This window comes from Alligator sinensis, unplaced genomic scaffold (assembly GCF_000455745.1).
Source record: "Alligator sinensis unplaced genomic scaffold, ASM45574v1 scaffold467_2, whole genome shotgun sequence".
Lineage (NCBI taxonomy): Eukaryota > Metazoa > Chordata > Crocodylia > Alligatoridae > Alligator > Alligator sinensis.
In genome coordinates, this window is record NW_005842129.1 from 1,905,500 (window position 1) to 1,929,341 (window position 23,842).

At 53.4% G+C, this 23,842-nt stretch overlaps 1 protein-coding gene across 2 annotated transcripts in view; it reads left to right on the top strand.

Moving 5' to 3' along the window:
* Nucleotides 1–23,790, top strand: part of UBA7 (ubiquitin like modifier activating enzyme 7) — a 42,518-nt gene extending 18,728 nt beyond the window's left edge. Inside the window, exons 11-25 of one of the 2 annotated variants that reach the window (XM_025205787.1) lie at nucleotides 72–179; nucleotides 340–420; nucleotides 1,168–1,323; nucleotides 2,270–2,435; nucleotides 2,864–3,060; nucleotides 4,328–4,392; nucleotides 4,919–5,105; nucleotides 5,529–5,603; nucleotides 10,528–10,717; nucleotides 11,750–11,859; nucleotides 12,690–12,782; nucleotides 12,961–13,152; nucleotides 19,945–20,073; nucleotides 20,759–20,859; nucleotides 22,404–23,790. In XM_025205787.1, the coding sequence (XP_025061572.1) occupies nucleotides 72–179; nucleotides 340–420; nucleotides 1,168–1,323; nucleotides 2,270–2,435; nucleotides 2,864–3,060; nucleotides 4,328–4,392; nucleotides 4,919–5,105; nucleotides 5,529–5,603; nucleotides 10,528–10,717; nucleotides 11,750–11,859; nucleotides 12,690–12,782; nucleotides 12,961–13,152; nucleotides 19,945–20,073; nucleotides 20,759–20,859; nucleotides 22,404–22,536 (1,983 nt within the window). In that variant the 3' untranslated portion in view covers nucleotides 22,537–23,790. The remainder of the gene's footprint in view (nucleotides 1–71; nucleotides 180–339; nucleotides 421–1,167; nucleotides 1,324–2,269; nucleotides 2,436–2,863; nucleotides 3,061–4,327; nucleotides 4,393–4,918; nucleotides 5,106–5,528; nucleotides 5,604–10,527; nucleotides 10,718–11,749; nucleotides 11,860–12,689; nucleotides 12,783–12,960; nucleotides 13,153–19,944; nucleotides 20,074–20,758; nucleotides 20,860–22,403) is intronic. The other variant, XM_025205788.1, reaches the window with a different exon arrangement.
* Nucleotides 23,791–23,842: the final 52 nt, after the last annotated feature.

Here is a 23,842-nt window from a genome sequence, read left to right on the forward strand (position 1 = left end):
ATCAGCCCTTGCTAGTACCATGTAGTGTGGTGCTGTGAAGGAGCTGACAAAGCCCATCTTGCTGTGCCCAGGCTGCCTCAGGGAAGTTCCTGCCACTGGCACAATGGCTGTACTTTGATGCCCTGGAATGCCTGCCCAAGGATGGAGCTGCATCACTGACTGAGGAATCCTGTGCTCCAGTGAGTACTGTTTCCAGCTGCCCCAGCCACTGTGTCCACTCTCCTGGCCCCCATGCTGGATTGGGAGAAGGGCTTTGGCTCTGCCACCCTCTCTAGTCTTGTGGGGGTCTGGGCATGGACAAGGAGTCCCTAACAGCATGTCTGCCTCTATCCCCAACAGCGTGGCTGCCGCTATGATGGACAAATTGCTGTGTTTGGGGCCAATTTCCAGGAGAGGCTGGGCCAGCAGAAGTACTTTGTGGTGAGCAGAGGGCAGGGACAGCAAAGACAGAACAGGGGCTTTTGCCTTTACCCCTGCAGTGCTGGCCAGGGTCAGGGAACTAGCTGCTATGTGTGAGGAAAAGGTTCTGACGTGAGTCAGTCAGCTTCTAGCTGACTCAGAAAGGCAGTGAAAACCTTGGCCCGGTCTGCTGGCTCCACACCAGGGCCAGACCCAGCTACAGTTAAATGGTATAGCTGCCTATTCTGTATTGAGGTGCTAACTAGCTTCACCCTGGGCCTCAGAGGGAAAGGATGAGTGGGCTCCTAAACTCAGGATTCTTTTCTACCCTCTGGAGGGATGCCCTGAGGGCAGCTTGACCCACTGACAGGGCAGGAAAGAGCTTGTTCTTGGTAGTGAGGGGGGATCCCACAGTCATCCCACATTTTGCCTGCACTGACCTCCAGCTGGCATCTAGGTCACTCTCTTTGCCATGCGATGCCCAAGCATCCAGCCTGTTTAAGTGCAGACATTTCCCACTCCCTACCAGCAGCAGGTGCTGTAGCACCCAATCTGGGATGGGTACTATGCTGGAGATGTGGCTGGGGCCAGTGTTTTGGGGAGGAATCTGGAGTGTGCAAGGAGAGCAGAGTGGATAGGGTGGGAGGGGAGTGAGGAAGTCGGGGGTGGGGTGGGGGAGAAGGAGATGGGAGTAGTATGATCAGCTATAGGTAGCCAGTTTCTTCATGGTGCAGGCATGGCCCCACTGACTGTGTGCCTGTGTGCCAGGTGGGGTCTGGTGCCATTGGCTGTGAGCTGCTGAAGAACTTTGCAATGATGGGGCTGGCTGCTGGCAAAGGTGGAAGCATCACAGTGACCGACATGGACACCATTGAGCGCTCCAACCTCAACCGGCAGTTTCTCTTCCGGCCATGGGATGTATCTGTGAGTGATTGCAGGGTTGAGGTACTGGAGAGCATGTGCACAGGTGCTGAGGCCCAAAGCAGCTGTCATGGGCAGGGGCAAGGGTTTGCCTAGCCAGGCCTGTAAGCACCCAGTCAGTAGAGAGGCAACTAAGCCAGGCATGGTGCAACTGTTTCCTGCCAACCTGCTGTGCCAGTGCTTCTCACTTATGACCTACAGGCCCCTGCTGGCCCAGCTCTGGGCTCCCCTCCACCCAGCTCTACCAGTGTTGCTCCCCCACATCAGCATTCCTAGAGTCAGTTCCCAGCCCAGGGCTGAAAAGGCCCCACAGACGGTGACGATCTGCTTCAGCACCTGCTGCCTGCATCATGTGGCTTTCAGGAAGCACTGACTGAACCCTTAGAGTGAGGGTAGGGGAGCCCAAATACCGATTAGAGGGAGCTCCCATGTCCTTGTTAGCTCCAGCTGCCCAAATCACCACAGTCTTCCTCCTGCCCAGCTTCTGCAGGGAGCTATCCTGCACCAGCAGTGTGGTCTGGAAAGAAAGAAGTGAAGGGGACAGACTTGAGGAGGGGGACCAGACTCCTGTGTTTACTAGGCTCTGGGGCCAAGGCAGGGGCTTCTCTGCCTGCAGCCAGCAGTTCCTGCTAGGAACTTGGTGCTGGCCTTTTCCCACCTGTTTGGTCATGGGAAGTGTCTGGAAACCAGCCGGCTCTGTTAGGATGGGGCATCACTGTTACCAGCACCCTGGCTTATGACAGGAGCCATAGAGCTATGTGGGCAGGAGCCCAAAGCAGAGGTAGATAAGGATCTCCCTGGCCTCTACAACGGGCTGGCTTTCTCTGGGATACTCGGCCTGCTGCACCAGTAGGAGGGATGGAGGGATTCTGTTCCACCTTCCAGACCTGGCCAGGACAGGATCATACCTCCACCCCCATCCAGAATCTTGGTTGCATTCCTCTTGCAGAAGCTGAAATCAGAGGTGGCAGCAGAGGCAGTGAGGCGCATGAACCCGCACATCAATATAGTGGCCCACGACAACCAGGTGGGGCCCACCACAGAGCTGCAATATGGCGAGGACTTTTTCCAGCCTCTTGATGGCGTGGCAAGTGCCCTGGACAGCATGAGAGCTCGTGAGTGCCCAGGAAGGAGCTAGGGCCAGGCTGAGCATGGTCATGCACACCCCATGCCTGTGCCATTCCACATGGCACTGGGGAAATGACCTGATGCCACCTAACTACAGAGCAGCACCTGGGGGCTTAGATGAGAACAGGAGGCTGCTTGCACACTCCTTCAGACTGACTCGCTCTCTGCTCTGCATCCTGCCCTGGTGCTGGGACTTCTCTGGGGACTCTTCTATGTGGGTGGAGTTTACTTGGATTGGGACAGGGGATGGAGTCCATAGAAAGGAAGACTCCCCAACTATGCCCCAGGACCCGTACTCTCTGTTACCCATGGAGTGTGCTTGTCTGGAGGAGTGGAGGAATGGGAATATGATACCTGCGAGGGGAGCTAAAGGAGTCAGATGTTGGTCTCCTCTCAGTTTTTCCTCTCTGTTCAGGGACATATGTGGACAGCCAGTGCATCCGTTACCTGAAGCCACTGCTTGACTCAGGCACCCAGGGCACCAAGGGACATGTGCAGGTCATTGTGCCCCACCTAACAGAACCATTTGGCAATCACAGTGACCCGTTGGAGAAGGCCATTCCTGTCTGCACCTTGCGTCACTTCCCCAGTTCCATCGAGCACACGCTGCAGGTAAGGCCCACCCTAGCATGTAGTGGTTTCCCAATGCTGGGCATGGCCCTTCCACAGACCCAAGTGCACCCCGCTTTGTCTCCCCAGCATAGTTGTTCCCCATGAGGTGGCACCAGTGCTTGGCAGCTAGACTAAGCCTTGGCTTCAGCATCTCCAGTTCCCTGGTAGGGTGGCTGAATGGGTTGGGGTGCTCTCAACAACCATCACCTCAGAGAGGCCTGTGGTTAATGTAGCAGGTGGTTTCATCCAGGGACACCCTACCCCTGCCCACTGTCCTTGTGGGCATGCAGCATGGAGTGCACTCCCTAGTGTGCCCTGCTATGGGCCTCTGTGCTTCAGTCTGTGTGTATTTCAGAAAGAAGAAATTCCTCAGCACCAGGCCTGGTCTTAGCCAGTGAATGGGAACAAGAGCAGAGAAAGAGCTGTCAGGGCTGCAGGCAGGTTACAGAGCCCAGCAGCATCCTGGCTGGAAGCCCCATTGCCACATGTGCATTCTTGCCGCTAAGCCCCCATGCTGGTCTGAGGCAGGGGTTTTCAACCTTTTTGGGTCAGTGTACCCCTGGTGGCCAGTTGAGAAAGAAGGAGTACCCTGGCAGTTGGTCGCCAAGTACCCCTTGAAGCCTTACCAAGTACCCCCTGGTCTAAGGCATGCCAGACTGCTCCACTGTTGCTTTTTTCCCTCTCATGGCAGTTAGGACCACTCGTATGTATCGAAGGAAGCCACTGCTGTATTTTCCCTCAGAAATGCACCGGCTGCGCCACTGCTTACCAGGAGAAACTTCAGAGGGGATGGAGGTCTTCTGGGGAGGACAGGGACCTTGGCATGAGATCTGGCTGTGCAGGGCTATGTAGGAAAGCAGGGGGCTACCTCAGCATCCAGTCCATAGTCCCCTGTTAGTTCCTCTGGCAGCCCTGAATTGGTTACTGCCTGCCTAAGCTAAGGGGGCTCTGGGTATCATTGCAAATTAGAGGACTTCCAGGAGTGGAGCTCCTGCCCCCCTGCCCCGAGTCCTGAGAGAGGGTGCTAGATGGACAGCTCCCATAGCAGGGTTGCAGACAGTCTGGGTGTTGAGTTCCAGGGCTCTTGCCACCTGCACAGGTTGTACCAGGCTTCAGGAGCAGGGACCAATGTGCTTACAGGTTGCCACATCTTGGCAGCCCTGGTACTACAGGCTCAACCATGGGTAGGGGGGTCTTGGAGGGTTGATGTTGGAATTTGAGGGGTGGGGATCCTCCACGCTGTGTCTGACCCTCTTCTCTCTCCCAGTGGGCCCGTGATGAGTTTGAGGGGCTCTTCAGGCTGCCTGCTGAGAATGTCAACAGATACCTGCAGTGAGTGTTAGCATGAGGATAGGCCTGTGGCTCAGCCATAAGGGAATTTGGGGCACAGAGCTGGGCTTGCTCTTCCTGTGTCTTTTGTGTTTGGGGGCTCCCATTTCCATCCTGCCTCAAGCAAGGAACTGGTATGACATGGCCACAACTCCCAGCAGGACTGGGACACACCAGGACCTTGGTCCTCCATGGCTTTCATGTGAACAAGTCAGAGCCCTGGGACTGGCCGCAGCACAGACAGGCCATGTCCTTTGTTATCCATGGTTCTCTCATCAGCTTTTGCTGATGATGACCCCAGCAGCTGTGAGATTCCTGGGCTCCAGCACTGGGCCTCTCAGGGCCTGGGTTGTCACACTAGCCTTCACCTAAGTGGCCCAGGGCTTCTGAGTTCTAGCCTCAGCTTTCACTCCTTGCCAGGGTACTGAAGTTCTTCTCCCACATTACCTTTTTGGGTGGTGGTTGGGGGAGGGTGGAGATGAAAAGGTTTGTGAGAGCTTGAAGTGCTGAACACTGCCATGTCTCACAGGGACTCAACTTTCCTGGACGGGCAGCAGCCAAGTATGGAGGCACTAGAGGTCCTGGAGCTGGTGCGCAGTAGCCTGCTGGAGAAACCACAATCCTGGCAGGACTGTGTGTACTGGGCCCGGCAGCGCTGGGAGAGCCTTTACCACAACAGCATCCAGCAGTTGCTGCACAGTTTCCCCCCTGACCATGTAAGAGCCACCCTGCAGTGTCCCAGATCATGGCCCAAAATGTGCCCTGTCTCAGCCCTGGGAGCCTCCGCACATTCTGTATCCCATTATGCCCCTAGGAGCCTTGCTGCACCCTGCATCTCTCACTCAGTTCTTACCTCTCAATCTCCTGCTCTGGAGACTCCCCAACCCGTGCCCACTCATTTGCTTCCCACATAAATCTCAAGGCTCTCTTCAAGTCCACATGTCCCACACCAGAGTCCCTCCCAGGACCTGGAGTCACTGCCTTCTTCCAGGTACACTGGCTTGTTAGTATCCCAACGTATCAGGAGGAATGCTTGAAAAGCTGTGCATGGGCTAGGTGGGTCCCTGTGCTCCCAGCCTGAGCCCTTGCTTGGCTGAGCCTGACCATCCATGCCTGATCTGTGCTTTCCCTGTCCGCAGGTGACCAGCTTGGGGATCCCCTTCTGGTCAGGGATCAGGAAATGTCCCCGGCCCCTGGAGTTTGACTGCAACAATGTAAGTACGGAGCTGGGCCCCTAGGACAGGGCAATGCCTTTGGTGGGAGCTGGCAGCCAGGGGTCAGCACTGGTGCCAGAACTATGGCAATGCCACAGGAGGGCCTTTTGGCAGGATCTAGATATGGCGCACAGTGCCCTGGAACAGGGAAGGCAGCTGCAAAGATGGTGTGTGCAAACACCAGGGGTGCAGCCATTGAGGTGAGGGACTGTGTGCAAGAGTAAGGCTTTGATAGGTGTCAGTGGTGTGGAGGGATGGGTCCCAGGTAGCTGCAGAAAGATTTGCTAGTACAAGTGTGCACCTCCTTTGGGTGGGTCACAGCCCAGCCTGGCACACCATTTCTCTGGAATCTGGCATCAGTGCCCAGTACCTCAGGGCTTATCCCAGCAGTTTTGGTACAGTTGGCAATGGGCACTTGAAGAGCTGGTCAGAGCCTCTACTCATGCTTCTAACCAAGGGGAACACGGGTAGTCCTGTCTCACAGTGAGCCAGCCCTGGGGTCCCAACTGAAGCTGTTCCTGTCCCTGTCCCCCATAGCTCTGCCTGTCCTGGATCCAAGTGTCCCAAGTTGCTTCCCCCTTCAACAGCCTCTTGCACTGCTCAGCCACTCCTGGAGTTCACCCCAAGCACCCCAGATGTGAATCTGGCTCTTCCCCATCTGCCCTTTCTAGCAATGGGGCATCATGGTGTCCTAGGACCAATGGGTAGCTGGGCAGTGCTGTGTTCTGGGCAGCCATGCAATGCTTGGGGCTGTGCTTTCTGCTATGTTGCTGATCACAACAGTGCAGTACTGCATACACACATGCAAAAGTGGTGCCCGAGGTAGCTGTCCCATTCGCCTCCCTCTCTATTATGCTACTGCCTGGGGTCTTGTTTACCCTGGGCATGGGCAGCCAGTACTTTGCCCTTTGGACAAGGGGGTGCCCATACCTATATCCTGGGTGGAGGAGCCTCTGCAGCAGCCTGGTTCCCTGGAAAACCAGTTCTGAGAGGACGGACTCCTAGAAGGGTAGGAGCTGGAAACTTGTGACCTCTGGCAACAAAAAGTCATCGTCCCCACCTGCAGCAGTTTGCCTGGAAAATAGACATGGAGCTCTAGCAACAGAGGAGGAGTGCATTCCATTGGTGGAAGAGGCCAGGCCAAGAATCCCCAAGGTGGGGAGGATCAAAGACCACTGCCACGAAGAAGAAGCGGTGGGTGGTGGTGGTTGGAGACTCTTCTGTGGGTGATGGAGGCATCTGTCTGCTGGCCTGACCTGTTGTCCTGGGAGATCTGCTGCTCGCCTGGAGCCCAGATCCAAGATGTCACGGAAGGTTTACCAAGACTCGTCCAAACTTCTGACCGGTACTCCATATTGTTCATCCATGTGGGCACCAGTGATACTGCCAGGAGTGACCCTGGACAGATCAAGAGTGACTACAGGGGTTTGGATGCAAGGGTGAAGTTCTCTTCTATCCTTCCAATCAAGGGGAAGGGCCCAGGCAGGACTGCACATAACCTGCATATCAATGCATGGCTGCAAAGATGGTGTTCTGAGCAGGGATTTGGCGTCTTTGACCATGGTATGTTGTTCCAAGAATAAGGATTGCTAGGAAGAGGCAGGATCCTCTTGAAGAGAAGGAAGAGCATCTTTGTAGACAGGTTCCCTAACCTAGTGAGGAAGGCTTTCAACTAGGTTCACTGGAGGATGGAGCCCAAAGCCCTGAGATAAGTAAGAAAGTGGAAGACAGAGGAAGCACAAGGAGGAGGGGGCAACTAGGGTGGCCTCCTCATTCTTACTGAGAAAGCAGGGCAGTTGGCTAGTTATCTCAGGTATCTGTACATGAACACACAGTCTGGGAAACAAGCAGGAAGAATTGTAAGTCCTTGCACAGTCACAGAACTGTGATGTGATTGGAATAACTGAGACTTGGTTGAATAGCTTGCATAACTGGAGTCATGGATGGGTACAAACTGTTTAGGAAGGACAGGCAGGGGAAAGAGGAGGAGGTGCGCTGTATGTAAAAGAGCTGTATGATTGCTCATAGCTCCAGTATGAAACTGGAGATAGGGCTGTTGAAAGTCTCTGGGTTAAGGACAGAGGAGAGAGCAACAATAGTGATGTCATGGTGGGTGTCTGCTATAGATCACCAGAATAGGAGGATGAGGTAGATGAGGCTTTTTCGGACAACTAGTGGAAGTTTCCAGATCACAGACTCTCATTCTCGTGAAGGACTTCAGTTACCCTGAGAGATGCTGGGAGGGCAATATAGCAGTGTGCAGGCAATTTAGAAAGTTTTTGGAGAGCTTTGGAGGCAACTTCCTGGTGCAAGTGTTGGAGCGACCAACTAGGGGTCATGCTTTTTTGACCTGCTGGGGAAACAGGGAAGAACTGGTGAGGAATGTAGTAGTGGATGGCAACTTGGACAGCAACAACCACAAGATGATTGAGTTCAGGATCCTGAGGAAAAGAAGGAAGGAGAGCAGCAGAGTAAGGACCCTGGACTTAGTAAAGCAGACTTTGGTTCCCTCAGGGGGCTGATGGGTAGGATCCCCTGGGAGGGGGAAAGGAGTCCAGGAGAGCTGGTTGTATTTTAAATAATCATACTGAGGGCACAGGAACAAAACAAACCCCCATGTGCAGGAAGAATAGTAAATATGGCAGGCAGCCAGCTTGGCTTAGCAAAGAACTCTTCAGTGAGCTTAAAAACAAAACAGTTTACAAGAAGTGGAAACTTGGACAGATGACTAGAGAGGGGAATGTAAGAGTATTGCTCAGGCATGCAGGGAAGGCCAAAGTGCAATTGGAGTTAAAGCTAGCAAGGGACATGAAGGGTAACAAGAAGGGTTTCTACAAGTATTTTAGCAACAAGAGGAAGATCAGGGAAAGTGGGTCCTTTACTGAATGGGTGAGGCAACCTAGTAACATGATGAGGAAAAGGCTAAAGTACTTGATTCCTTTTTTACCTCAAACTTCACAGGCAAGGCCAGCTGTCAGACTACTGGGTAGCACAATTTGGGGAGAAGGTGACAGTGGTGAAAGAACAGGTTAGGGACTATTTAGAAAAGCTGGATGCATGGGGCTGGATGCAGTGCATCCAAGTATGCTGAAGAAGTTGACTGATATGATTGTGGAATTGCTGGCAATTATCTTTGAAAACTCATGGCAATCAGGAAAGGTCCTGGATGATTGGAAAAGGGCAAATATAATGCCCATCTTTAAGAAAGGGAAGAAGGAGGATCTAGGGAACTACAGACCAGCCAGCCTCACCTCAGTCCCTGGAAAAATCATGGAGCAGATCCTCAAGGAAGCCATTTCTAAGCATTTGGAGGAGAAGAAAGTGATCAGAAACAGTCAGCATGCGTTCACCAAGGGCAAGTCATGTCTGATCAACCTGATTGTCTTCTATGATGAGATAACTGGCCCTGCAGATGCAGGAAATGCAAGGAAGCTGAGGAAATACAGGTTGGATGAATGGACTGTAAGGTGAATAGAAAGCTGGCTCGATTGTTGGGCTCAACAGGTAGTGATCAGTGGCTTGATGTCTAGTTGGCAGCTGGTATTAAGTGGAATGCCCCAGGGGTTGGTCCTGGGGCCAGTTTTGTTCAGTATCTTTATCCATGACTTGGAAGATGGCATAGAGTGCACCCTCAGCCAGTTTGCAGACAACACCAAGGTGGGGGGAGTAGTAGATACACTGAAAGGTAGAGCTAGGATTCAGAGTTACCTAGACAAATTGGAGAATTGGGCTAAAAGGAATCTTATGAGGTTAAATAAGGAAAAGTGGTAAGTCCTGCACTTAGAATGGAAGAATCCCATGCTCTGCTACAGGCTGGCGGACTAACTGGCTAAGCAGCAGCTTTGCAGAAAAGGACCTGGTGGTTACAGTAAACAATAAACTGGATATGAGTCAGCTGTGTGCCCTTGTTGCCCAGAAGGCTAACAGCATACTGGGTTGCATTAATAGGAGTATTGCCAGCAGATTGAGGGAAGTAATTATTCCCTTCTGTTCAACACTGTTGAAGCCATGTCTGGAGTACTGTGTCTAGTTTTGGGCTCTCCACTACGAAAAGGATATGTACAAGTTGGAAAGTGTCTAGTTGAAGGTAATGAAAATGGTGAGGGGGCTGGGGCATATGACTTCTGAGGAGAGGCTGAGGGAACTGGGCTTATTTAGTCTGCAGAAGAGAAGACTGAGTAGGGATTTGATACCAGTCTTTAACTACCTGAAGGGTGGTTCCCAAGAGGATGCAGTTAGGCTATTCTCAGTGGTGGCAGATGACAGAACAAGGAGCGATGGTCTCAAGTTGCAGCAATGGAAGTTTAGGTTAGATATTAGCAAAAACTCTCATTAGGAGGATGGTAAAGCACTGGGAGCAATTATCTAGAGAGGTGGTGGAATATCCATCCTTGGAGGTTTTTAAGGCCCAGCTCAACAGAGCCCTGGCTGGAATTATGCAGTTGGGGATGGTCCCTCTTTGAGCAGGGGCTTGGACTAGATGCATGCCTGTACGCAAGCACAGATGCTGCTCTGATGTGCTTTAATTACAGACTCAATTACAGACTCAATCAATAGAGTCTGCTAGAGCGTGGCAATTACTGTGCTCCAGCAGCCTCCCATGTCTTGTGTATCAGTGTCCCTGTGTTTCACAATGGCAGCAGGGGCGTTTTGCCTACAGCTTGTTGAACAAGCTTTATTTCAAGCTCCCCTGTCATCATTTTGAAGCATGGGGACGCTAATACACAAGATGCTGTGGCGCTTTAATTAGAATAGCTCCTGGAGCACTGCCTCTCTACACCCAGAGTATATGTAAAAGTGCCCAATGTCTTCCTGAGCTCCCTTCCATTTTGTGATAAGTGGGGGGATATGATGGGAGAAAAAGATGGTAGGGGATGGCTGTGAGACAGCAGGAGAGTCCCACTGAGTCTGGCCATGCCTGCAGGATACCCACATGCAGTACATCATGGCTGCCGCCAGCCTGTTTGCTCAGATGCACAAGCTACAGATGTCTGGGGACACAGCAGCCATCCAGGAGACCCTACATTCTACGACCTTGCTGCCCTTCAAGCCACAGGCTGGGGTGAAGATCCCAGTCACAGATGAGGAGTTGCAAGAGACATCGACTGCAGCTGGTAAGGAGTTCCTGCCCTGCCTTGCCCTGCCCTGCCTAATAACTGCATTGCTCCCTGAACAGATGATCCTGGGAGCCTTGGGGGTGTATGAAGGAGGGGGGCACTCCTAGCAGCCTTGTCTGCTGCTTGCTCTGGATCTTTAGATCTACCCAGCAGAGCCCATTGCTTGAAATACTTCCTGCTGCCTTGCACAGGCCTGCTGTTCCAGATCTGTGTCAGTGTCTCTTATGCACTACAACTGACAGCACCTCACTTCCTATGTAGGGGTTAGTTGATGACCCCAGTCATTGACTGCCAGTCTTCCACATGTACCTTCCTTGACAGCCTAACAGAGTGGCTCAGCTTCTGTACCCTCAGCCCCTGGTGAGTGGTGGGTTCTGGTTTCAAGGAGCACTCAGTCCTGACTCATTCCTGTTTAAGCCTTTGGTGTGGTTCGCTTGCAACCCCATATACAGACAAATGGTATGCAACAAGCACCCTGGAGATGGCTGTTTATGGGGCTCCTCTGGAAGACAGAGGCTGTGACAGCCCTGACTCTGACCATTTCCTCCCAAGCCCTGCCTGACAATAGCCAGGCAACAGCACGACTAGAACTCTCAGATCCCTGCAGGACACTGCATTGCTGAGGCGGCCTTTGCACTCATTCATGCCAAAACTGACAGGTAATGGTGTATGAGGGTATGCAAACACTGCCCAGTGTTGCTGTCAAACAGGCACACTGAGTCCTCCTTGGGAGGTCCAGCTGACTGGTTTCTTATGGACACTGACATGATCACTGGTCCAACTTGGCCCAAGTCTCAGGCACCCCAGGCAGTGCCCCCCTCATGTCCACAGGGATAGCAGAGTCCATGTGGAAAAGACCTCGGTTCAGTCCATGGAAGGACACAGGTGCTCAGTCCTGGGACCTTTGCCAGTATCCTCTCTGCTTCTGGGTCATGTATCCCCTAAAGTGACATGGCTCTGACTGTGCCTGGAGGGGTCTGAGATAACAAGAGGGTCACTTCTCCCTCCACTCACTCTGTTCCCCTACAGATGAGGGTCGTTTGGCAAAGCTGAGTCAGGAGCTTGCAGAGCTCCGCCATGAGCTGGTGAGGAAGAATCTCTGCAGCGCCTACCTTATGGAACCAATTCACTTTGAGAAGGTACCAGGAGCTGTTTTTCTCTAACTGGCTTTCTTTTGGCTTCTCCATTCAGGAGACAGACCCAGCTGCCAGGGCACAGAAGATTGTGGTGGGAAAGTGGCACAAGAAGTTTTGGGTCTTGGTGCCTGTGGCCCTGGCTGGTTTCCCAGGGGAGTGGGTCTGCAGGAGGATCCCATGGGCAGGGCACTATGTACAGTTCCATAGATGGGGAGTATGGCCCTGCAGTTCCACAAGGGCATTCCTTTATCAATGCTACCTCTCCCTGACAGCTGTTTGTCACTGCCCATGTCTAACCACAGCCTTCACACCCAGGGGATTGGGCTGGTTCCTACAGTGCTCCAATTGATGGTGGGCCTGGAGCTGCCAGCACAATTATGGCTGAGCAGAGTCCTTAGCGCTAGGTGCAGGATCCCCCTCCAGCCCCTACTCAATCGCTGGGGAGCAGCATGCATACCCTTACACACCCTGGCCTTTCAGTTTTGGTATGAATGGGTGCAAAGGCCCTCTCAGCAATGCAGTGGTCCTGCAGGGATCTGAGGTCCCTAGCCATGCTGTTGCCTGACTCGTCAGGCAGGGCGTGGGCAGGAGTGGTCGGTTGGAACTATCACAGCCTGTCTTCCAAAGGAGCCCCATAAACAGCCCTCTCCAGACTGGCAGCCATTCTCCATGGAACTACTGGGACTGAGGTGCTAGCCTCTTGCTCTTGACCACTTCTGACAGCCAGAGGGTCTCTGCTGTCCCAAGAGAGGCAGCCACCAAGCCCTGTCTTTGGGAGGTTTGGTACCACCTTTGGATTCTCATTCTGCTCTCTCCCTCACTGTTCTCTGCAGGATGATGATAGCAACTGCCACATTGATTTTATCACGGTCGCATCCAACCTACGAGCTGAGAACTATGGCATTCCGCCTGCTGACAAGTGCAAGGTGAAAATCTATGATGCCCCTAGGAGTGAGTCTATGGCAGGAATGTATCTATAGCATCCCTATGGGGAGATTGGGGCTATTACATTCCCAGGCAGAGGAGCCTGGTTGGGAGGTCCTTTCCATATCTTACACAGCCCTGGGGAGCTGCTGCTGATGTGCTTTCCCCAATTGCCCACAGAGCAAGCGGATTGCTGGCCGGATCGTGCCTGCCATTGCCACCACAACAGCAGCGGTGGCTGGCCTGGCATGCCTAGAGCTCTTCAAGTTGGTATGGGGGCACCAGCACCTCAGCGCCTACTGTAACAGCTTCCTGCAGCTCTCAGAGCCCCGGCTTACCCGTTTCCAGCCTCTGCCAGCCTCCACTTGCAAGGTATGACTCTCCCAGCCCTGGTATCTGCACCTTTGTTGCCAAGGCTGCTCTTGCCCACAGCATCAGGACAGGGCTGTTTGGGCAAGGGCTCAATCTGTCCCTGCACTGGCTGCACTCCTAAGAGCCCTTCCAGGACAACAGGGGGGTATGGTGTAGGGTAGACCTGATGTCTAGAAGGGCTCTCTGGGCATGCTCTCCTCTTTGGTCTAGCATACTCTAAGTGGTACTAAGGGCCTCTATCCTATAGGGAGGGAGGTTGGAGCTTGGTATGGAACAACAGTCTGGCAAATACTAAAGCCCAGTGTGTTGCGGGGAGGGGGGCTGTTGCAGGAAGTTAAATTGAGGCTCAGCACTCTTCTGAGTGACTGAAGCCTCAGTGGTGGGATTGGGCCCTGCACTGTTTCAGCCATCCCCTCTGCACCCAGATCAGCACTCCCCACCCCCATATCTAGCATGCAGGGCCATGCTATCCTGCCCATAGGGCTTCCCACAGGTCCAGAAATTTAGCATGAGAACAGCAGCCATTGCTTCCCTTCAATCACATTTTTGGACCCATGGGGAGCCTTGAGGGCCAAGTGACATGGCTCCACAGACCAGATCTGATCCTCAGGCCAAGGGTTGAGCACCCCTGGCCTAATGGGCTCACTTCCTCTCCTGCTTTAGGTCAGGACACAGCTGCTTCTCAGTGGGCCTTAGGCTTTAGTGTCAAGTTGGTCAAGCTGTCCTTGGCAGCACTGCCTACATTGCACTGATGAAAGAGGAGAGCACATCTCTGAGTAGGATGCCCTAGACACTGCAGTGACCTCCACAGCTCTGGAGGTATCCCAGCTCTGAGGATAGCTGGCTGAGCTATAGCTGGGGACAGTGACGAAGCAGTATCCCCTCATTGGGACATGGGTGAACATTGCCCACATATCCCATTTCTGTCCACGTTGACAAACACCCCCTTGCTGAGATCAGCCCCCCGTTGCATGAATGCTGCATGCCTGCTGACCTAGTGTAGTCCCCTCTGCAGACCAGAAGAGGGCTGAGTTCAGCAGCAGATGCCTGGAGCAGGGAGCCTGAGAGAGGCAGAGCAAGGCTGCCTGGGAGCTGTCAGGCACAGGAAATGGGATTTAGGCCTGTGGCTGCCTGGGCAGAGGGCCAAACAGCAGAGAGCTTTAACTCCTTTCTGCAGCCTGCAAGCCCCCACAGCCTGGGCTGATAGCCAGCCTTCTCCACCTCGCCCTGCTAAACTGCCCATCCTCAGTTGCAGCCAGGCCTCCTTGAACAACAGGATCATCGGACTGCACGGGACTGGCTCCAGAGCCAGAGCTAAACTGGCTTGGGGACTCTGCTCCAGAGCTCCCTGCTCGCCCAGGCACCCTCCCTACCAGAGCTTTTGGCCATGGGCATTCTGGCATCCTGACCTTCCCAAAGCTACCTACCAGCACCAGCTCTTTGTCAGATGTGGGTTTCCCAGGGAGTGAGGAACCCTAGAGCAAAGCAGAATCAGTTCCTTAAGCCTAGGCCATGGAGTTGAGGGAAAGTAGAATGATGGTAAGGCACAGTGGATTAATTTATTGCCCTTCCCTGCAACAAGATGCTGGAAATTCTTCAAGACAAATCCCACACCCACTTCAGCAGAGCAGAAACCAAGGCGTAATCCTCTAGAAGTGGATCCAAGTTATCATTCTGAAGGTGCTGGCCATGTCTCCATTGTTACAGCAAAGCTGAGTTTGGCCCCTGAGACAGGTGTCCCCTGGCTCTTGGCGCTCAGTGGAAAGCATGGCTCCAATGTTACTTTGAGTTTTGCTCATTCCTGTGAGGGGTTATGGGCTGCAATAAGACACTGCCAGTGCACACCCAGGTTCAGTCAACAATGTCCAGCACTGGCCTAACCTGGTTTCCAGCTAGCTCAGGACAGGAGGATAAAGACTGTTCTCCTGGGGGCTCCCACCCTAACGAAACAGGTGTTTTGGATTTTTTGCGGGGGGAGGTGAAGGGGGGAATATATATACACATCATCTAGCATAAACTTTTCATCACACCTTAAACCACATTAAGAAACTGCACACCCACTCCCTTGCGCCCCCTTGCACCCAACCGCTGCCCTTCCCTAACCCAATCACAGTCCCTTAGTCCAGGCCCCGATTTGGGGTTTAGAGTCTCAGTTTGTTCACTGTCCTTGTCACTGTCACGTCCGTTGCTGCTGATCCTGTTGCTGTCTTCATTGTTGTCTCCCGGTTCAGTTGCGTTGTTGTCCTCTTCGTTCTCCCTGTCCACTTCCCCTCCCAGGGGTCTATGCTCACAGGGTGCGGGTACAGGAGCAGGAGAGGATACAGGAGCAGCCCTATCTGCTATTGTGGGGCATGTGGAGATGTCCTATAAGCAGGGTTAGGGAGAGCAGACTGTTACAAAGGAGTCAGCTTCTCTTAGTGGCATTCATCTCACAGTGGCAGTGATGGGACAGAGATCACAAACTCTCCCCAGCAAAAATGGCCACTCTCCCTTTGGTTCCTTACTGTTCTTCTCTGCCTTCTGACAGCCCAGGGACCACTTCTTCCCTGAGACATCTTGGCTTCTGGGGGAGGCAGGGTTGGGAGGAATAGGCACTTGGGAAAGGCAGGGTAGGCTCTGTGAAGAGAATACAGAATATGCACCAGCCCCTGAGGTGAAAGACGCTCTCAGCTCAGAAAAACATGGCCAAAAAGGCTAAGGGCCCTGCATGTGGATTTGTTAACTCCCCAGATCAACTTCCAGTAAGCAGGGAGCACTGGGAGGTGGGGGCTTGCAGGAAGCTAGGAGGTGATGAGAAACTGAGGGCTGTAGAGGAGTGGGGTTATACAGGGAGGTTGGAGGGGACACGTTGGGGCATGCAGGATGATGCAGGAAGCAGGATGTCAGGGGCAGGGAAAGCTGTTTATGCAGGGGAGGGGGACACACTCCAGCTGTCTTACACTGCTCTGGTTATGAAAAGCAGCTGTAAACTTAACTTCTGCTTGGCAGTGGGCCATCTCTGAGGTTGTGGGAGAGGGGGATGGGCAGCAAGGCTGTGGGACGCCTGTTTCTGAGGGGCTGTCGGAGAACCCTCTGTTTCTGTGTGGGGTCTTCCCTCTGGTGTGCAGGGGATGGCCTGGGGGCATGGCTGGGACTGGGGCCAATCCCCATGGCCTTCCACAGGCCACCCCTCAGCAGCACCACTGTGTGCAGGAGCTGGCCTCTCCCTCCCCTGCTGTGCGCTGTTCCCTTGGCTGGCTGTGCCCCAGCACCCGGCTCCCTGCCCAGCACTCTCTGCGAGGCCTGGCCCAACAGGGCCAGGACATGCACAGCCAGTCCCCAGGGACGGCCTGCTCCTTCTCTGCATGCTTGCAGATGTGCCAGAGAGAAACCAGAGCTCGAGTGGGTGTGGGGGGGAGGGAGCTTAAATTGGGACCGTCTGTTTCAATAGAAGCCTCTTTGTCTGGGGGTTTATGGAGTGCAAGGCCTGGCTTCCTGCTGCACAGGAAACACTGATTGGAACCAGATTGGCTGGGGGCTAGGGCCGGGGCAGGAAAGGGGGGGAGGGGAAGACGCCTTCCGAGCTGCCATTTCAACTCTAACAATATTCATATCTCAAGCCCTGCTGCAGTTTATCACTGCTCCCTAGGACTTGACATGGCTATGTGGGCTGTGCCAGCTGGGCATATAGACTCTTCCTCACAGCAGGGGCGACCACTATGCTGATCAGGCACTAACAGCAAACGGAGACCATACCCACCCCACGTCCTGGAGCACAATAACCCATAGTGCTGCACTGGGACTGGCTGGCCCAACCCCTGACAATATCAGTGTTGCCAACTCTCATGATTTTTGGCGTTGTTCTTAAAGTTGACACTTCAGGAATGTGAAGCGCAGCTCTTACTATTTTAGCTCTTACTGTTTTATATATGTATATAAATAAAAAATAAAAGAAAGAGCTAAGTTTTTCACATTCCCAAAGTGTTGACTTTAAGAACAACGCCGAAAATCATGAGAGTTTGCAACACGGCATCCCATAGTGCTGCCCTGGGGCAATGGGGCTGACTGACTGCAAAGGGGGAGCTCTCCCACCCAGCTCCCCAAGGCACTGGGATTTCATCCAGCGGGAAGGGATGTGCAGCCCCCGTTCTGAGACCTGATCTTTGTTGGGGCAATCCCCATGCTTTGCAGCCTGATCCAGCCAGGACATAGCTCCCCTACACGTGAATGGCACAGGAAAGCTGTGTGGAGCCTCTGGATCAGCTGAGGAGAATGAGGTGGATGGCAGTGCCCAACTTAGATGAGCTCTGCATAGCAGAGGCAAGAGGCCTGCTCAAGAGGAGTGTTTAGGATAGAGGCTGTGCTCCACAGCAAAGACAGAGTTAACTGCTAGTTCTCAGCATAGGGAGGCAGTTAAGACAGTCATTCAGGCATTAAAGGCCATTGCCACCCTTGTGAGGAAAGCCAGTCAGGCCTGGGAGGGGGTTACCCAGGCCCTGGGAGGTCTCTGCCAGGTTCTGGTCCTGCTATCCCTGTGAAGGGTGGTGAGGGTGAGCAGAGGGAGTCCTGGGGCTGGGGAGGGGTAGGCAGCAGTGGGCTGAGGCAAACCCTGCCTCCCCTCCAAACCATCCCAGCATGTGGTGAAAAAAAATGGTGAGGCCAGATGCACCAAAAGGCCACAAAGCTGGATGCCTCCAGGGAGAACTAATCCTGCCCTCCCCAGCTCCAGGCAGCCAGCTGCCTCCCCCACTGTTCACGGCCAAGGCTGAGGGCTATGTTACAAGTTCCAGGGCTTCAGCCGCAGCTCTGCCATGGTCTTACAAGAGCAGTGTGGTCTGTGTTGCCCTGGCAAGCTGGGTGTGGGACAACCTGCCCTAACAGTGACATATATGACCCATAGGCTGAACAGATAGAGCAGCAGTTGCCACCCCAAACTCCTGGGTCCATTCCCAGGTCTCACACAAATCACTCCTAGGAATTTAAACAAGTTCCATCCCTCTGTGCTTCATTTTTCCCCCTCCACAAGCATGTTATGCTGCATTTTGCTGCAGACATGCTTGTTACTCCTCCTTTGACCAGGTAGGAAACAGAACCTACCCCAGCGCAGAAAGCGGGGTCTGCTTGGGGGTCTTCTCTGGGACAGATGCAGGCTTATTTCAGGGCAGAGAGCACTTTATGGAGTAGATTGGGTGGCAGTCTGAGACTGGTCCAGTTTAGGATGACAACCACATTGACCCTGGCTGAACAGCCTCATGTGGGAGTCAGTGCAGTATTGCTGTTATCTGAATCATGGCCAGGCCCTGAGCTGGCACATTGTGAGATGATCCACACCAAGGCCAAAGAGACAGTGCTGTGGGCCAGGGATATCATGGACTGATTCAGCTGAGCAACTCTGGGAGCTGTCAAAGACCTAGCACAGCTGGAGGTTTGGGAGGATGGGGATCATCATCCAGAGGTGTCTGTGCTCTTTATGCTTTGCCCATCCTGCCCAGATGTGCATCCTGAGCCTGATGGCAATGCTGTTGGCCTCCTACGGCCTTTTCTGCCACTGATAGCTCTGTGAACAACTGGGTTTGCATGGGTCCTGGTAGAGGTTAGCCAGTCCTGTTAGAATAAACTGAACAAGCCAGCAGCTGCTGAGCAGCCCTGGGCTGCCAGGACACTGCCCCTTTGTGTGGTCACTGGCCTCTCCACTTCTGCTGCATTCTGTGCCAGCGGGTGGACAGTCCCTCAGAAAGGCCTTTGTTGTAGAGACCAGAGCTGCCCCCAGGCAGGAGCCAGCTGGGTTACAGGCTGGGGGCGTGGCAAGTCAGTGTTGGGCAGAAGAAGGGGTGATTGTGCTTGGGATGAGCAGTATTTCAATGGGCCTCTGTGTGGGTCTGGCCCAACCTGACCTCTCCTCCACAAGCTCTGCAACCACTCCCTATCACAGCCCAGCACAAAGCACAGACAGCAGTAGGGCCCAGTCTGCAGGCCAGTAATAGGCCTTGCCCTGAAGAGTCTTGAGGGTGCCACAGCCTGAGGGTATGTGCACATTGGGGCCCTAGTCTTTTTGCCCAGGCTCAGCTCTAGCCCTGTATGGATGTGCTGTCCCTACATCAGGTAGGGTATCATAACCTTCCTCTCTGCAGGTAAACATCTGAGCTCTACAGGACAACAGCTGGGGAGGTTGGAGATTCATGCAATGTTTGCTTTGTGCGTTGGGGCTGCCCTACCTCCCCCACTGAATGCCCAGTTCCAGGGCCACAGGTGCTGAGCTGACTGTCCATTAAGAATAGCTGTGCACTCCCCAGAGCAAGGGTCCAGCAGACCAGGCATGGCCTCCTACAGCTGCCAAGCTAGTGCGCCCTCACTCAGGACACCATCCTGGCAGTGGAAACTGATAGCGGCATACATGGTTGAGCTGCTTCTGCCTCACCTTGCCTCCCTGCTCTCACTAGCAAATGTCAGGCAGAAGATGCAGGGAGGAGGCATGCCAGTTCAAGCCTGGTGAGGATTTTGCATTCTGGGATGAGTTTGGTTCTTTCTAAAGGGGAGGGGCTGTACCATTCACGCCTGCCCTCATGCCAGGCTCTGCTGACCCATGACCCAGTATTCTTGGGCACAGTTTGGGAATTCCATGGCTGTACTGAGGGGTATCAACCAGACAGGGAAGTAAGCAGGAGCCAGGATGGATAGGGGGATGGCTTCTGTTAGATCCTCTTTCCTCCCAGGTGCTGAGGCACTCTGAGCTGGCCTGGGGACTTGTGGGGAGGGCAGCCTCAGCAAGCTGGCTCCAGCAGTCACCCTCCCTTTATGACTTTCTGTGTTTAGTATGGCCAGAAGATGTGGAGCTGCTGGGACCGGTTCAGGGTGCAAGGGATCAGAGATGATGGAAAGGAGATGACACTGCAGGAGCTTCTGGACCATCTCAAGGTGAAGAAGCCTGCTCCTGCCCTGCCGGTGGGAGCCTGGCTCTGGAGAGGGGTTCTGAGAATAAGGATTCCCTCTTACACTGAATCACCCTACTCTTGCCTTTCCCTGCAGAATCCTGGCCATTTCTGTATGAAGATTTGTGACATGGCTGCCCCCTTTCAGAGAGGCTGGGTCTCTGTGCCCATGTTACTCTGACAGATGGGGGAGCACATCCACCAGACCACTTCTCGTGGGGGGATGTCAGTGCTGCACATGCACACAAGATATTCACTTGTGCATTTGGGGGCCTCAAATGGCTTCCTGTCAAATTCAGTTTTCCCCCAAAATTCCAATTTCTGGTGAATTGTTCAGATTTTCATTTAAACCCCAAACACTGTTTCAGAAGTTCCTCACAAAATTATGATGAGTAATGTTCATTTTTCTGCAGCAGTTGGGGGAAGTGATCACCATTTAGAGATGGTTACAAGGTGCAGCGCCAGGACTTTGCCACCCAGCCCCTGGTACTGCAGGCTGTGGTATCAGACCATTTTTCAGGGGCTGATGAGCAATACCATTGCCTTCCCAAGTGGAGCCACCCTGAAACGGGTAGATGCTCAATTCACACTGTTCTCATCCCACTTTCTGCTGTTCTTTTGATACATGAAAAATGAAAGTGAGTGACTGAAAGCCCCTGCTCCCAGGACAAGCTTATCTGCTCACTCTTGTCTTGCAGACCGTTCATAGTTTGGCGGTGAGCATGCTGCTTCATGAGCAGGCCACCCTCTACCACAGTCTCTGGAGCAAGCAGAAACAAGAGGAGCGACTCATCCAGAGGTAGGCTGTGTGCTCGGCCCATCTAGACCCAAGGATTTGCATCTTTCTATGCATCTAGAAGGGCCAGGGTTGTGTGTCAGGACTGAGGGACACTGGCAGAGCTGTGTATATGACAGGAGCTGGATACTGGGACAATAGGGACTGCAGATCAGAATTCAAGGTAAAGGTGGAAGGGATTGTGCTCCACAAGAATGGGTGCATTGAGGCATTCTCAGCCCATACTTACAAAAGGTGCTCCGCTGACTGGTCCTCTGGCTGTGCAGCTGTTACTGGAGCTGTCTTGTCAATCTGTCTGTGTCATTGTAGTGCCAGTAGGAGGTGAGGGGGCTGAGAGGTCCATGGCTGGTTATAGCACCTGTGCCAAACCCCTCCCCATGATAATGGAAATGCTTAGAGGGGCTGCCAGCACTGTTATCCTAGGGAGTGGTGGGCATGGTGGGACCCAGACCCTGACATCCCTCCCCAACCTGGTACCATGCTCAGCCTGCTGTGTCCAGCTTCCCCAGCTTGCACAACCACTTTTGTTGGACCAATTGACTCCAGCTGCCCCCTTCTCCTACAGCTCGCCAGGGCTCTTCCTCCTTAACCCAGATGTTCATCTACATTCCCTTCCCTGGCTCCCCAGAGCTCTTGGGCCCAGTGGGTATGTGGATGTACACCAGAAGAGGCCATGAAGAGCTGAGCTGTGCCCCTCCCATCCAGGCTGAGCTCCTCCAGCTGCCAAGCTCATCCTAGCAGCTGCAAAGCCTCGCCCTGGCCTGCCTGCCCTGCAGGATAAACATCCTGCTGTCAATCCTTCCTCTGCCTGGAGCTGGGGCCCCAGCCCAGCCCTGTACTGGCTTCCCCAGCAAGAAGCTCAGGACAGGCCTCTGCAGGCTACCTGCTCAGCCATCCAGTGCTAAGCAGTGACCCAGTCCTATGCTGACAACCTAGGCTGTGGCTAGGATGGCATTGACACCACACTAGGCTGTCAGGAGGGTCAGAATGGGGCTACTGTGGCTGTTGAGCCCTATTAGACAATTTCAGGTGTTGGAGCCCCTGTGAATGCTGCACCCTAATGCCACCATGCACAGCCTGCCAGCCTTAATACCTCGAACATACCGAGACAAGAGGAGAACCCAGAGAGGGGCAGTTACAGACTCCCTGAGTGTGCCATGGGGACACTAAACCTCAAAGCTGTACAGACTTCTCCATGGCAAGCTCAGGAACCCAAATCACCCACCCACTTCCCCCCCCACCCCCAACCCCCAAGTACAGACCATGCTTCGCAGTCCCTGGGGGACCAGTGTTCCTGGGGAAACTGAGGCAAGGAAGAGCATTTGAGTGAGTTGTCCTTTGCATTCAGTTCTGGTCCTTGGCTAAGGCAGCTGGGGCCATTCCCAGGGACAGCTTGATGTCTTTCAGCTGATGCCCTAGCTCTACTGGTTGAGTTGGTTGGATGGTGCATGCCCTGTCCATGCCAGTGTGTGCACCGAACAGCACCCTCCATGCTGGAGTTTCACCTTGTCCTTGGCATGAAAACCCTTTTTCTTCCATTGCACTAGACTGACCCAGCTTGTAAGAGGTGATGCCAATAATGCAGTACAGCAGCTGCCTCCTGTCCTGGTGCTGCAGGTCATCTGTGAAGATGAGGATGATGACACCACCTTACCCCCCATCCACCTCCGGCTCCACTGAATTCAGTAACTGAAGTCTGCCTCATGTAGGTACAGTGCACTTCCCCTTCAACTCCTATGTTAGCTGGGAGCCAAATGGACAGGGAACACAAGGCAGCCTCTCTTCTGTATCTATGCGGCTTTTCATGGCTGGGCTTGATAGGGCACTTCTGCATAGATAATAAAGCACTGATGCCACCCTCATCAAGATAAATGCTTAATAAAACCTGTGATGATTGCTGCAGTTGGGAGCCTGCCCATGTCAGAACTCAGACTCTGCTGAGTCCATGAGGCCCTTTGTGCAGCTCAGCAGCATGCCTTGAATTGTCTGTGCCCTCTGATTGCCCTGTCCAATCCTTTCCAAAAGGGCAGGGCCTACTCTGGGCACTGATGGCTGACCCTGTCTAACTGTGGTGCAGAGTAGAAGGGGCAGGCAGGGAAAAAGTGTAGAATCTCAGTATAAGGGGAAGGGAACCTCCAAAAGTTTGCCCTACACAAGCAGTCTTGGCCAGGGGGGCTGGGTGTAGCCAAAATATAGCTGCTGAAGAGCTCTGGCAGGGTCACAAACCTACAGCCAGTGGCATTTCATAGGACAGGGTCCACTCCCATAATGAACTGCTCTGAGCAAGCAAATTGTTTCACATGTGTATATGTGCATCATTAAATGGGTACATGTATGTAGGAACATGTGTGCACACGCAAATGTCTGTGGGAGTGTATGTATATACACAATGTAAGTGCAAAGTGATGCATCAGGTCTAGGGGGAGGGGTGTGGAGGCATTCTTAGTAGGTGCATGTATATCTGTATGGGCTGTGTGTCTGCGTGCACATGTTCAGCAGTAGTGTAACTGAGGAGGGGCAACAGGGAAGTAGCCACCTCTGTCAGGAGGTGCAGAAAATAGCCATGACAGCAGTGGCAGTTGATCATGCCACTACATTCAGCAGGGGTGTCAGCAAGCACCACAGCAGTCTGCACTGCCTCATGAGGAACGGACTAGCCAACTACACTTCTAACACTCAGACATGCAGATGATGTTATGGCGAATGTGTGTGCATATGGGAATAATGCTGTTTCAGAAAGGCTGTGTGTATGGGGGGCGGGGGTGTATACATATTTTGTATGTGTGCAAATCATGCCTATGGGGCAGCATGTGCTTCTGGGCACCTCCCACTACACAGCATGTGCAGCAGCAGTATAAATTAAGCTCAGCACAAACTGTCGCAGTGTCGATGGGAGGAAGCTGGTCCCATGCCTGCAGGCGAATTTGGCACCAAACCTCCATGCCCAGCACAGTTTCCACACCTGCAGGGAAGCAGGACACAAGCC